At 33.6% G+C, this 15,127-nt stretch overlaps 2 protein-coding genes across 2 annotated transcripts; both read left to right on the forward strand.

The window, feature by feature from the left end:
• The first annotated feature begins 233 nt into the window (after positions 1–233).
• LOC144553952 (Transducin/WD40 repeat-like superfamily protein) lies at positions 234–11,252 on the forward strand. Its single transcript, XM_078302125.1, has 17 exons — positions 234–1,133; positions 2,096–2,162; positions 2,889–3,053; positions 3,327–3,394; positions 3,616–4,752; positions 5,461–5,602; positions 5,729–5,974; positions 6,077–6,380; positions 6,829–6,950; positions 7,115–7,234; positions 7,856–7,987; positions 8,425–8,547; positions 9,116–9,226; positions 9,361–9,507; positions 9,619–9,744; positions 10,189–10,305; positions 10,966–11,252. The coding sequence occupies exons 1-17, from the start codon at positions 451–453 to the stop codon at positions 10,981–10,983; spliced, it is 3,828 nt and encodes a 1,275-aa protein (XP_078158251.1). The 5' UTR covers positions 234–450; the 3' UTR covers positions 10,984–11,252.
• Positions 11,253–11,640: 388 nt separating this feature from the next.
• Positions 11,641–12,207, forward strand: LOC144553749 (pectinesterase inhibitor 6-like). The gene has a single exon (XM_078301950.1). It carries the CDS (start codon positions 11,641–11,643, stop codon positions 12,205–12,207), a length of 567 nt encoding a protein of 188 aa, XP_078158076.1.
• The last annotated feature ends 2,920 nt before the right edge of the window (positions 12,208–15,127 follow it).

Raw genomic sequence — 15,127 nt, forward strand, 5'->3', positions numbered from 1 at the left:
GGTAGAGTAGCGTTCGGCTGGATCCTCTTAAGTAACTCAAATTTTGCATTTCGATCTTCACCGTCCGATCAAATTTGGAATGCACGGGACTTCTCTAATATTCGTGCCTAAACAGATCTGACGGTCCAGATCTAAACTAACAATTTGAGTTACTTGAGTTGATATGAATTCGAGTTGGTAGAGAAGGCAACAGAGAGATGCATCCCATGTTGATCCTGTGGCGCGAAAGAGCAACGGTCACTCTTACCCACCTCAGAATGCACACTACCTGTTTGTTCTTTTGCCTCTCTTGTTTTCTTCTCTCTTTCCCCCTTGTTTTCTTCTCCTTCTCTCACTCTCTCTCTCACGAGCGAATGTTCCATTTCCTATTTCTCCCTCTCTCTCTCTCTTATATCTTCTTCATTTCTACATACTCCATACTTTGCACCAAAGGCCATACTTTCTTATCCAATGGCTCTCGTTCCTTCCTCTTCGCAACCCCATTTCACGCAAACCCGACTCGATCTCGATTCAATCCGGTCTCTCATTTCGCAAGTAAACCACCACCTAAACTACCTCCTCTCTGACCAGAATTCCCGCAATTCCCTCCAACACAAATCCTGTGCAATTCTATCCAACTCGACTTCTCAATCGACTGAATTCACCGACCAGTCGGTTATATCCAGTCTATACTATGGAATCAAGTCGACCGAGGCTGCAAACCAGTGTGGCTCGATCGAGGAAAAGAATTCCCAGCTTGTTGATGCTGAGAAAATGCTTCAGGTACCGGCATTGCAAGAGGAAGACGGTACCAGCACCGGTATCGAAAACCGGCTTCTGGTATCGCTCGCATATTTCTACCTTGCATTGGTGAAGAAGTTACAAGGTGACCAATGGCAAATGACTCTTCATTTCTTGCAATCTGTGTCGGTTCATCCGGAACTGGTACGGACCGAGCTTGCACCTTGGTTATGGGAATGTGTCTTCGGTGCGTGTGCACCCGGTGCGGGGAGGAAAGTAGGGGAGGAGATTGATGACATGGCGAGATGTCAAGCTCGGAGGTACAAGAGCTGGTTAATGTACTATCAAGTTGTTTCTTCCGGTGATAACCCGACTTGGAATAGAAATTGCGACACTGGAAAAAGCAACCATCAGTGAGTGTAAACTGCACATTTTTTCTTTTCTTATCAAAATTTCTGAGAATTTCAAATGCATGTGAAAAAAGTAAATATAGAATAAAAGAGGGGCATTAGTGCAACATTTAAGATTTCTAAGAAGAAATTTGTATTGTAAACAGGGGCATGTAAGTCCTATATTTTTGCTTTTTATTCTCAAAAAAAATTCTCTGTGGTCATGCAATAAAAAATATAGCTAAAGATACCTTTAGAGGGAAAACGATATTCTAACTTTTTGGAGGGTTGGATAAGCAAAACTAATAAAAATGTTTTTTCTTTCTCAAAATTTTCTAACTCCCAACTCCTAAGCTATGATCCTGCTAAACAGAGCAGTTTCAGCTTCATGCAGCGCACAAACCATATGCAATGCTGTTTTGATTCTATAGCCCATGCACTGCATGAAGCCAAACCTGCTCTGTTAAACTATTTACCCTAAACTTAGTACTTATGAAATGAGATGGTTAGAAATTCATTTACTATGCAAAAAGATTTTGCACTTAACCTTCACTGATTCATGTTAGCACGTGCTCTGAAAATGACAGTATTATAGTGTATAAGCAAAAGGTCCATTGGCATGTCACATGCTGGGATTAGCTAAGTAGTGTTATCTTTTGCATGTGACAGGTGAAACTATTATCTTTTCTCAAATTATGCAAATACCTTCTATTTGAAAATAGTTTTTTTATAGTTACTATTGTAGAAACTTTTTCAAATACAACCAAAAATGTACATGCAAGTGGTCCAGCGAAGACAAATCTACAGGCTTTATGTTTGTAACTTCTCTTTTGTTTGTTTGTTTTACTTATTACTTTGTGTACAATTATGTATTTAACTATTTAAATGTTGAAATAAAAAGAAAAGAAAATGACAAACATTTTTCCATATTCAAGTGTAACATTTTTCTAATCTAATTTTAAAATTTATTGTTTCTGTTTTTACAGGTGTACCAGTTGTACTTTGACTGCTATCCCAAAATCATTCATACCAACTTACTTAAAATGCCCTGATGTTAGTTCTCTCTCTATAACACTCACATGTTTTATTAGAAAGAAGGGGAATTTCAGGTATACCCCTCAAAAACTTCAAAATTACGTAATTCCCCCCTCTAATATTCATAATATCATATCTACCCCATCTAAAATTTATAATATCATATTTACCCTTTTAACTTTAAAATACTCATAAATTTACATATTTTATTGTCTTTTCTATTAAAACTCATTCTAAATTTATAAATACTCATTTTATCCTTTATTTCAAAAATAAAAAATATGTAGCCTACTTAAGAAAAATTTCAAGTCTTCTAAATGATTGGTTTTCCAGGACAAATAGTTAATTTCTCTATTTATGACGTATACACAGAGACATTGAGGTATATGCTTATGTATGCGCCAGAAGTAAAAACTGAACTATTTGTCATCATAAATCGACCAATTAGAAGACTGACATTTTTCTTAAACATTTTACATATTTTTCATTTTAAAATAAAGAGTAAATTGGGTACTTCTATAAATTTAAAATGAGTTTTAACACTAAAGACAATAAAATGGATAACTTTGTGAGTTTTCCAAAGTTAGAAAGGTAAATATGATATTATGAATTTTAGAGAGGGAAATACGTAAATTTGAAGTTTTTGAGTACATGAAACTTCCCCTAAAAAAATGTTCCTTGAATTAAACCTCAATTATTATTCAAGGTTGATCAACTAGGTTCAAAATTTTTTTTTTTTTACAGGATAATAAAAACTTAACAGTTAACAGTGTCATGAAAGAAACATTTGATATGAAACGCCTCCAAGAAATGCTTGAGGATTCACAATCTGACTCTCCAATTCCCCGTCATTCACATGATTTTTTGTCAGATGTGAGTGATTCTGAGGTCAAATTCATCACTTACCCGGTAATAATCTCTTTTCTTGCATTTGCTTTTATAGTTTTGCAAGGAAGTAAATGTTTAAGGCAAATTTGAATGCAAACTTGGTGCAAATATTCAATAAGTACACCTGCTAGAGATGTTTCACTGTATAATTCTGTAAATTGACCATTTTTCTCTCAATATTTACAACTAAGAGAAATATTTCAAAAATTAACGAGATGCCACGACTGTAGAATATAAATTATAATTTCTCAAGCAAATTACCAGAACACTTGTATGCAAATGCATAAATTGTAGGATAAAAGCAGCTTGGCAAAGGTCACGCCTATCGACGCAGATTTGTTGGCACCTAAGATTTCTGACAGGTATTCTACTTAGATTCTTTTTTCTTTTTATCTTGGGGACCCTGTGTTTTCTCTTTTATCAATTTTTTTTTTTTTTAATTTCAGTCAAGGATTTTTGCTGTTGTATTCTTCATATTATTTTTTCATGGCAACAGCATTAGCAAACTATAGTAAAATCAGTAATTATGTTTTCATCTCTCCAAACTAGGTAATAACTTAGGCAATTCTTAATTTAATTACAGAAAGTGCATTCCTTTGCGTGCATCAACAGAAGACGCAATGATTTTTGCACCAGAATCTGCTCGAAATTCATATTCAAATTCGAATTCAAATTCAACCGACACAAAAGAAGAAGAGTTTAGCAATAACACAAGCTTGTATGCAACCTCCTATACATCCCACAACTCAAATCACAATCTCGACAACTCCATTTTAGATTTCCGTGATTTGACTTATGGGTCACATCCTCCAAGTCCATATCCCTGTAAGTTGAGATGCTTTAGCAACTTCTCCTCGAAAATTCTACATGGGAGTTTCGCTCGAAGGATCATGAGTTTCTCAGGCAGTGAAAGGGATTTCGGTGACAGTAATTCAATTTACACACAAACCGAAATCGCTCAGAAGTTCGAAAATGCAATTTTGAATTTGTGCTCATCAAATTCCGGACCTGAAATTGTAACTGTATGGGAGTTTATTAGTACCCAAAAGGATTTAAATTGTGCCAATTTTAAACAAGATATTCTCGATCAGTTATTATATGGAATCTCACGCTCTCAGAAGGATAACAAAACCATTCGTGTACTGGTTTATATACTTCTTCTGATGATATCAGAGGATAAAAGTATATTACAAGATATCAAGAGAAAAAAATTCTATTTGCATTATTTAGCTAGTGCACTGAAGCAAAACATACACGAAGCAGTTATTATCATTTATTTACTAGAACCCTCTCCATTGGAAATTAAAAACCTAGACCTTTTACCAAACCTAGTGGAAATTGCGTGTCATTCGAGTGGTGAAAAGTTGAATTTGCACTCAACTACAATTCCTATCACACCGACATCCGCTTCTATAGCATTGATCGAGATTCTGGTAACATCATTTGATTATGTCACCAACAACATGCATCTAGCAACGGTTTCATCGCCACGAATTTTGGCACAGCTAGTGAATGTTTCAATTACTAAGGAAAATAGTTTGGAGGAAGGCGCGGGTTTATCTGCAATTATGGTCAGATGCATGCGGTTGAATGCGAATTGTAAAAAGTTTTTGTACCAAGTAACTCCTGTCGACCCTTTCTTGGAGATGCTTAGCAGGAAAGAGAGGTGTGCAAAGACTGCAGCACTCGAATATTTTTACGAGATACTTCAAGTTCCACGGTATTTGATTTCTATTCACTCTTTGCTCTTTTTTTTTTGTGTTGTAAAAATTTGTCCCTTTGTAGTATAATCCTGTTTTTTAATGGATATAGTTGCATAACTGTCAAAATGAGAACATGTGATCTGCTAGAATTATTTCTTTCATATACCCAAGTTTCTTTCTCTTTCATGTAGCATAATCCTCTTTTTTAATGAATATAGTATGTAGAGTGAGGCTATGGTACTATGCATAGCGCATTTTGGTCCATACTATGGAGCAATATCTCTATTTTCAAAGTTCAAACAATTGATCTAAACCATTCAACATGATCTCCACATGAAAATGTACTTGCAGATCAAATTTCATATTTTTTAGAATTTTTTTACTATTTTTTTTTATAGGTGGAAAATCACTTGATCTAAAGATTATAGACCGTTCAAAAGTAAAGATTTTCTACCTATCTTAAAAAAATAGTAAAAAAATTGTAAAAAATGTAAAATTTAGTCTTTAAGTACATATTCATGTAGAAATCATGTTGAACGGTTCATATCGAAAATATTGATCCGCGCTATGCATAGTACTATAGCCTCACTCATGTATGTATCATATTTCCCTTTTTTCATGAAAGAAAGAAAAAGAATCAAAGAAATTATTGATGCTTCTTTGTGGAGAATTATTGATCCCATGTAACAAGCAAAATTTTAATTTCACATTCTTTGTTCATTTAGGTCCTCAGCAAATACATTATTGCAACAAATACAACAAAAAGGGGGTCTACATGTATTGCAAACCCTGCTGTCATGCCTCCATGAATCGAAGCTTGAGCACCGACTTATGGCTGCAAATCTTCTCCTACAACTCAATTTACTGGTAAAGACATATAGACCTGCTGCAATTTTCAAAATATTGTTAAGAGTAAATTACAAATTGGTCCTTGGAGTAATAATCAGTTCCCATTTAGTTTTGTTTTCTACAAATTTAGTTTTATTTTTATAGGGCAAACCGAGCATGAAAACAATGTATAAAGAAGAGGCAATTGCTGTGCTTCTAGAAGCAGTATCGTCAGAGGAGAACTGTGGTACACAAGCTCTGGCAGCTCATATTATATCAAACCTTGCGGGGACACATTCCTGGGGAGGTGAATCATATACTGCTGCGTGGTTGCTCAAAAAAGCTGGATTGGTATCTACTGCCCAAAGGAACATGGTACGAAATATCGACTGGTTTGATCCTTGCTTACAGGTACAATAAAAATATATTCTTTTGTTTATTTTTTTAAATCAGCCTATGAAACAATAATGACATTAGATTGAAGCAAGTAATTTTTTTTTTTTGTAACTTTAGGAGTCTGAAGCAAGCACATGGAGTTTGAATACCGCTCGAGTTATGATAAAATTCGGTAGGCCTCTTTTAAATGCCTTGTCAAAGGGTTTACAAAGCAAGACAAAGAGTGTCTCCCGTGATTGTCTAGTATGTGCGGCATGGCTTGGTAGTTGTTTCTCTGCTTCTTCGGGCCCTGCTAGCAGTCTCAGAGAGATGGCAAGCGAGATACTCCTTGCTGATGTGGCACGCTTTCTTCATCCTGGGTCAGAGCTTGATGAGAGAATCCTCGCTTGTTTTTGCGTGTATAACTACACCTCTGGTAAAGGTATGAAATATACAAATAGTTCTATAAAGCAATCAAGGAGGTAGTAATTATATTGAAAAATCTCGATCTAAGAAAATATTGGACGTAGCAATTTGCCTCTAAATGCCCCTTATCTTGATCTAAGAAATAAACATGAATTATATATATAAGTTGTTAACATTACACACATTGTTAAATTCCATACCAAAAAAACCGAACCAAATATATATAAGTTGTCGGCATTACACATTGGTCAGTTCGGTCTTTTCGGTTTTGAAAAATCTAAGCTGAAGTAATTCAAAAATTTAACCAAACCGATCCATTTAAACCGAAAAAACGAACCATTTAATCCAAACTTTTCGGTTCGGTTGAAAACCAAATAAATCAGACCACCTGTAAGATGCCCTAAATGCCCCTTAATTATCTCTCACTAATTAAGTGAAAAATGTTGAAAACTCTGTATAAACAGGAAAGCAGAGGCTGATGAGTTTTTCAGAGGGGTTGAGAGAATCGCTTCGTCGGTTATCTTCTGTGACATGGATGGCTGACGAGTTGCTTCGGGTCACTGATTATTTATTCCCGACTAAGCCGGTTAGTTTATTTTCAAATATTATATTTGCCACTAGATTAGTAATATGTACTCATGAACACCTACAAAAACTTGATGAGTGCTAATTACATGTATCAATTCAAAATTATTTTGGTTTATATTATAAAAGCTTCTAATGAGTTTTATTTTAACCTGTCAAGTGCAGCGTGTATCCTGTGTACATACACAAATACTAGAAATAGGTCAAGGTGGTAACGGGGCTGCCACTGCAATTACATTTTACAAAGGCCAGTTATACGCAGGTTATGCTGACGGTACCATTAAGGTCAGTTTGTCAATTATTTGAAATGATATTTTAATCTGGTACTGATTTGCACTTATTTTATGTTAGCTAGACCAAAGCAAACCTGGAAGGTTTTCTATGTTGCTTTTGTTGGGTCAGAATTCCCTAAAGTAACCCAAATTTTGAGTTTAGATATGTATCGTCTGATCAAAATCCGGCCTAATTCGGCCTGAGGTGGAATGCATGGGGCCCTTTTAATATTCGTGCCCGATCAGATCAAACGGTCCGGATCTAAACTAAAAATTTGGGTTACTTTAGGGGATCTGTATTCGCTTTTGTTGGGCTATGTTTGGGTAATTGAGGCTAATTTTAGTCTTAATTCAAGAAAAGTTGCAAAAGTGATAGTTCCTGTAAATTGGGTTAGAGGGAGACCTAATTGATGATGCCGTGGTTATTTAGTGCTTAATTAAGCTTAATGGGGTATAATTTGGGAATTGCGAAATTAGTGTACCAGTATCTCAATTACTTAGCATACCAATACCAAATTGGTACTGTTTCAGTAATGATGAAAACATAATGGTACAGCTTGGATATTACTCAGGCAGATTATTTTATGATTATTTATGTTATACAGTTGCTAAATGTGATATGTGTTCAACTTAGGCATGGGAAATAAGGGGTCAAAGAGCAATGCTGGTACAAGAGGTCAGAGAGCACAAAAAAGCTGTGATTTGCTTCAGTATATTTGCACCAGGTGACAACCTGCTCAGTGGATCCGCTGACAAGTCAATCCGGGTACAATTGTGACCTATAATACTTTTAGTATTCAATTTTACAGTAATTGCATTGGTAGTCATTAAGCCCTATTTTGTTCTTGAACCTAGTATTTTTTAATTTTAGATCATTCATTTATTTTTTTAATACTGGTTTAGGGTTTAGAGTTTAGGTTTTTGACATGGATAATGCAACTATAAATATCTCAAAATAATTACTTTTATTTTAAAGAATTGTTCCCTCTTTCTGAAAATTCGTACTTTCATAATCTCTCTGATGCAAAAATAGATAACGTGAGAATTTTCTTTTAAAAGACAAAATATATATTTTTGATAGGTCTAAATGTTCGTGGACATAAAATGAAAAAGACAAAATTGAAGGACTAAACTGTTACTTGCTCTAAATATTTGATGCTACAACAAAAGTAGTGTGTTCACAATCGATTCGATTGCTTATAGGTATGGAGAATGGTACAAAGGAAAATAGAATGCGTAGATGTGATGCGAATGAAGGAGCCCATTCAAAAATTAGAAACCTTCGGAGACGGGTTTTTTGTAATAATGGCAAGCAAAAGTCTCAAGGTAATATTCGTTTTCTTTTTATTATCATATTATTTCAGATTAGTCAAGGGGTCACAGTCGATCCGAATCTTTAAATATGATCTCCATATGAAAATATACTTGGAGACCAAATTATATATTTTTTTTTTGAATTTTGATACTGTTTTTTTCGATATGTTGAAAATTACTTGATTTAAAAATTGACCATATGAATGCAGGTAGAAATGATTTTCTACCTAACAAAATATTAAAAAAATCTAAAAGAAATATGGATCCATAGCACGGGTCAATCCGTAATATGCATATTACCAATATGGTTTTTTTTCAACAAATTGGCCAAACCAACTATATAGAGACATAATAGCTAACATATATGGAAGGTGGGAAGAAATTTTGAACCTTTGAAATACTAAATTTATGTTAAGAAATTTGAGCCGGATTTAGAAAAAATTCCAATTTTACCCCTGAAGACTAATCTTTTAAATGTTCCTCTATATTTCTTTAGTCCTGCTTATATCCTTTCTTGAAATTCATTTCATAGTCTCTTACTATACATTTCTATTTTGTAATTTGAATGAATATTGTACAGATGTTATATGCATCAAGAATCAGCCAAACTATTTGTAAAAAGAAACACGTAAAATCGATAGCTGCTACTCAAGGCAAAATATACACAGGTTGCACCGACGCTAGTATCCAGGTCAGAATTTTTTTTGTTTTTTTACCAGTACTTGTTCCAGGTTATTTGTATTTTCGAGTAAATTACAGAACCAACTATATATAATTTCTTAGAAAATATTTCATAAACTAATTTCAAATAATTTTCTTTTTCAGGAATTAGATGTGACGGTAAACAATAGCATTGAGATCCGTGCACCAGAGAAAAGCTGGAAATTACGAAAGCAGCCTGTAAATTCGATTGTGGTTTATAAAGATTGGATGTACTGTGCTGGTAATGCTGTCCAAGGATCTAGTTTTAAGGTATCATATTCTTTTGTTAACCCCCCCAACCTCCTCTCCCCCCAACACAGATAATAATAAGTTATAAATAATAGTAATAATAATATTTAATTTGTTGTATGATAAATACAGAACTGGAGAAAGAGGATGGGGCCCCACATTGTACTGCCTTTGCCGAAGGGATTTGAGGTGCAAGAAATGGCCGTGGTAGAAGACTTTATTTACTTAAATTGCAACAAAAATCCAACTGTAATTCAGGTTAGCATTTTCTTTCTTTATTTATGAATAACACATCTCAGATAGCATTTTGTTTTCAAATGATATGAAAACTAAGATCAAATTACAAGTTCATGCTTCTTTTTTAGAAATGGTTGTTCATTACAATCTTGGTTTGAAACAGAAGTCTTGTTAAGTTCTTTATTACCCAGGCAATTTTTCAAATATTTATTAGAGATTTTTTTTTTAAAACAAATATATACCTTTTTCAAAAGAATAAAACTATATATACTAAACAATGACACAATTATGCATAAAAAATTGTTGTATCATATAAAAAAATTATGTACCATCTTAGACACAACAAACACACTTTCAAACAAGGAGAAAGAATTAAGAATAAGTAAATTCTTCGATAGCAATCAAACGGTTAATATTGAAGTCTTGAAATCCACTTTAATTTTTAATTTTGGTGGTTTTTTACAGATATGGTTGAGAGAGAATCCACAGAAGGTCGGGAGATTAGTGGCAGGAAGCAAGATAACCTGCCTCTTAGCGGCTAATGATACCATTTTTTGTGGCACAGATACCGGCTTAATACAGGCAAGCACACAAATTATATACCACTTCTTACAATTAAACACCACTTATTACAATAAAATTCATGTTTAAGTGAAGCTATGATAATATGCATATTACAGATTAGCCTGTGCTATGAATCTATATTTTTTATTTTGAAAGTTCAAACATGCAATTCGAACAGTTAACCATGATCTCCATGTGAACAAAAGTACTTGGAGACCAAATTTTACATTTTTTTTAAAATTTTTTTAACTATTTTTAGATAGGTAAAAATCACTACTTTTGAATGGTCTAAGAATCTTTAGATCAAGTGATTTTCTATGTATCAAAATAAATAGTTCAAAATTATAAAAAATGTTAAAATTTGATCTACAAGTACATTTTCATATAGAGATCATGTTGAATGATTCAGATCGATTGTTTGGACATCAAAATTAGAGATATTGATAAATAGTACAGACCAATATGCGCTATGCATAGTACATTAGTCCTCTAATTTCTTTTTATTTCTTTTACCTCTTTTAACTGTCTTGTCAAACCAAATGTGTGCCTACATAAAAACCAGAACAAAGAACAGTTTTTTTTATTTTTTATGATAATTTGACTTGCAAAATGAAGAAAAACCAATTTAGTTATACAGAAGCAAATTGTAAGTTAACTGAGATGAAATTTTGTTGACAGGCTTGGATTCCTCTTTAAAGATTGTAAAGCGAACATATATATATAGAAGATGTTAATTTTGTACATGCTTTGGTTCTCATGGGGAGAACCAGTACGAGTATTGAAGAGTACTATAAGTTCTTTTCTTTTTCTTTTTTACTTAATTGCATTTATATTATTTGTAATTTTGTACAGTTATTGTTAATGTATGGACTATGGAGTGTCTAATTTATTTATATTTGAAATTAGCTGACTCGCTACACGTACAACACTTCTTGTGCATTCCACAGAGTATATTTTAATTTACCCATTAAGATTTTACTGTTACAAGTCACAAGAAGCTTGCCTTGCAAACATTTTCTCATTTCAAACCACCTCTGTCACTTTATTAAAATCACCACCACCATGCCAAAACACACATAATTGTAGCGGTAAAAAGACAATGGTTCTTTTGTGGCAGAAATAATAACTCAAATTATGTAGCGAGTCAAAGATTAAGCAAGAGGAAATGGTAAAATTTTGACTCGTTATATGATACGCAACATGAATCTAATTCAGGTAAAACTTCACATTTCATCCACACTCTCCTCTTATATATAATCCCAAAGGTACTATTTAAAAAAGAACGGTGTGTATATATATTATAAATAGAAATATATAATAAAGAGTTGTTAGATATAGGCATATAGCCTATATATGGCAACCATAATCATTCCCCTTCTAATCTCATTGTTACTCCTTGTTTCCTTTCCTTCATTTCATTCCAAAAACACCTCAAATAATTATCATACTTACCTCAAAAGGGTATGCGATGATACGCCATACCGTAAACTTTGCACCCACAGCCTTGCCTCTTTCGCACCCTCAGTACCAAAGGATAGCATCAAGGGATGGGCCCGTGTGGCAGTTTTAGTAGCAATGTCCGAATCTCGACGCATATCGACCTACCTAGTAAAAAATCATCAGGGTTCGCCAACATTCACAGACTGCACGGAGTGCATGCGTGACGCCACGGTGCAATTGCAGAGCTCAAAAGCCGAGTTAAAGCATTTGGATAAGAGTAAGTTTGAGTTGCAAATGAATGATATCGTGACGTGGGTTAGTGCGGCGCTTACCGATGCAAATACATGTACCGATGGTTTGATGTATTATAAGGGGGAGCAATTTGGAGGTGTGAAGCACAAGGTCTTGAAGGCTGCTCATTTATGTAGTAATGCATTGGCTTTTGTTAACAAGTTAGCTTCTTCTCGGAATATTAATTGAGTATGCACGAAGTCCCATATTTACAGTTCATTAATTATGAAGAAACATGTTATATTATGCTATGGAATAAATTTAGGATAAGAGGTGTATGAGCATTTTTTTTTTTTTTTTTGGAGAAAGAGATTTCAAATTATATAATTCAAATTAACATCATATCTATTATTTTGATTTCATAAATTATTTAACACTCGAAGGACCATTTGTTGAAGTTCACAGTACCGAAGGCCCAATAAGGCCCAAATTGTCCTTCTGTACCCACATCCGACTTCAACACCATTTGTATTTGCTCAAATCTGTTAAGCAAAATAAAAGAGCAAAACAAACACATGTAAATACGATGAAACAAATTTTCATGTCACTGAAAATTTCAATGTGTGTGGAAAAAAAAGAATAGTTTACATTGTAGTAACCGATAAAATCATTGCTGGCAACCGCAAGATCATCTGTGGTGAATATAAACTGAAATGTTCCACAGAATATAAACTGAAATGTGAAAGCGTATCTTAATCTATGATTATCTTGTACAAGAGAGTGTTAGCGATTCAGATCTTCTAGAATAGTAAGGATTCTTTAGAGAGTCATCCTTTATTCCTATATCTCTAAAGCCTCTCACACATATGTCTAATAGGATAACAAAATATGAATTCAGATTCCTTGTATATATTATGGGGACCAAACCACAATCATATATATTTCAAGGAGACCCTGGCTGTCATATATATATATACATATATATATATTTTTTTTTTGAGGAAATTGGCTGTCATATTTTGTAATTATTCAATTTAATTCATCATAAAAATGAATATTACTCTATAAGTTCAACTCATTAAAGGTCTACACCCTATGACATATTAATGCTCAATAAATATACATGATTTACATGAATTTTTAGGCCTAAATATAGAACATTCAGATGATAACTATTATAATTTTAAAGGCATAATAATTAATAATTCTTTTTTGCACCAGTACACATAATATTTTGACCATGCGACCTCGTGTAAAAATCTTCATTTACTAGCAGCAGATTCTACAGATGAAATAGCTTAAACCATTTAGATAGATTGTTTAATTTAGGCTGATTTAAACTTACGCCATCTTAGGTCTGCCTAATAAATTTGTATATGACGATTTAAGTTACAATTATACCTCTTATTCTTAGATTTAATCCTCAATTATACATAGACACGGTGACTTCTTTGAGAGTTTGATTAATTATTAATTACTTACTGCCAATGCGTATCCTCTGCATTAACTCAAAAGGGAATCTTTTGAGTTAATGAATCTAAACTGTCTGAGTTTAAACGGAGCCAATCCAGCACTTGCTTATAACATGAGAGGCTTTTCAATATCAATGCAAATCTAGTCCGTACGAATCTTGACACAGATTGGACAATTGAGATTCATTAACTCAAAAGATTCCTTTTTGAGTTAATGTAGAGGATACGGATCCCCCCACCCCACCAATTAATCCTGACTACTATAATAGCACGTAAATTTTTTTGGGATCCAACCTTCTATCTGTCAAGAGGAAATTTGAACCGTTCATTCCATAAATCTCAGCCACTCATCAAAACAGATCTCAATCTCAGCCTTTAATAAATAATTTTGATTTTATACACCTGTTTCATGTTGTCAAGCGTGTAAAACTCTAAATTTAATTAAAGATGTATCCATCACATGAAAAGCCGCATAGTAATTTAACAAAGTCTCCACGCGTTTTCCCTTCTTTCCACGCACTCCACGCGTTTTCCCTTCTCTCCACGAATTCGTATCCTTTGAGATATCTCAAACTTTGCGTGACATAATGGAAAATCCCAACCGTTTAAATACGCTCCCCACGAATCTCAAAACACACATAATACTGACCCCCTACAGCACCCTGAATAGGCACCGGACACGCGTCACGCAAAAGTTGGGATATCTCAAAGGATACGCAAAGTGGGATATCTCAGAGGATATATTCTCGGATCTTCCGTGGCCCTGTTTGATGTGGTTGTTTGTGTTTCCATCTATTAACACCTCGATTGAATTCATTGATTTTTGTTTCTCTCATTATTGATTAATACATTATGACAAAATCAAATAAATATTAATCACATCTAAAGAAAGTAATCAAAATAATATTTCAATCCCGTTGCAACGTACGGACACTTACCTAGTCTATTTGAATATTAGTATATCGATCAACGTGCGTTCCATTTTTTCATTTGTTTGAGAAAGAAGAAAGAAGACGAGTAGAAGGAATGAAATATTAGGCACGATATTTATTCTTTTTTTTTTATTCAACGCCATCTAAATTCAACCTGTTACAAATTTAATGGATACTTCAGTTCAAAACAAAGGCATATTGATCGATATGATTTTTAAAATAATTAAATAAAATGTCAAATGATTAAAAGGGAATACAAATAAGAATGTTATTTTTTTATGGTGATATTAGATATTATGGTGATTTTATGAGGATACTGGCTATTTCAAAAGTTTCTATGGACAATCCGGAAATTTTCCCTTAATAAATCATGACAACAAATATTCATTTAATTCCAAATAAGAACAATCCGAAAGCAAATAATATACACCGCCTAAACGCCCACAATCACCAATTGGCTGATGTGGCATTAACTTAAAATTTAAACTTTACATTGCAGAACAAGCAAATTCAATATAAAATTTAAACTTTACTCGGAACAAAATACAAAAAAACAGCTAACAAAGTCGGGGCATTACATTCAGAAAAAGAGCAAGCATAGAACTACATTCCACGCAAGGAAAAAAGAAGCAACAAGTAGATAACTTTTTTTTGAAACCTTGACAGTGGCTGTCAAGTATAATTTTTATTAATTAAAATATAAAATACATCCAAAACATCATTCAAACTACATCAACATCTAAAAAAACATCCACATCTAAACAT

The sequence above is a fragment of the Carex rostrata genome, chromosome 5 (genome assembly GCF_964058835.1).
Source record: "Carex rostrata chromosome 5, lpCarRost1.2, whole genome shotgun sequence".
NCBI lineage: Eukaryota > Viridiplantae > Streptophyta > Magnoliopsida > Poales > Cyperaceae > Carex > Carex rostrata.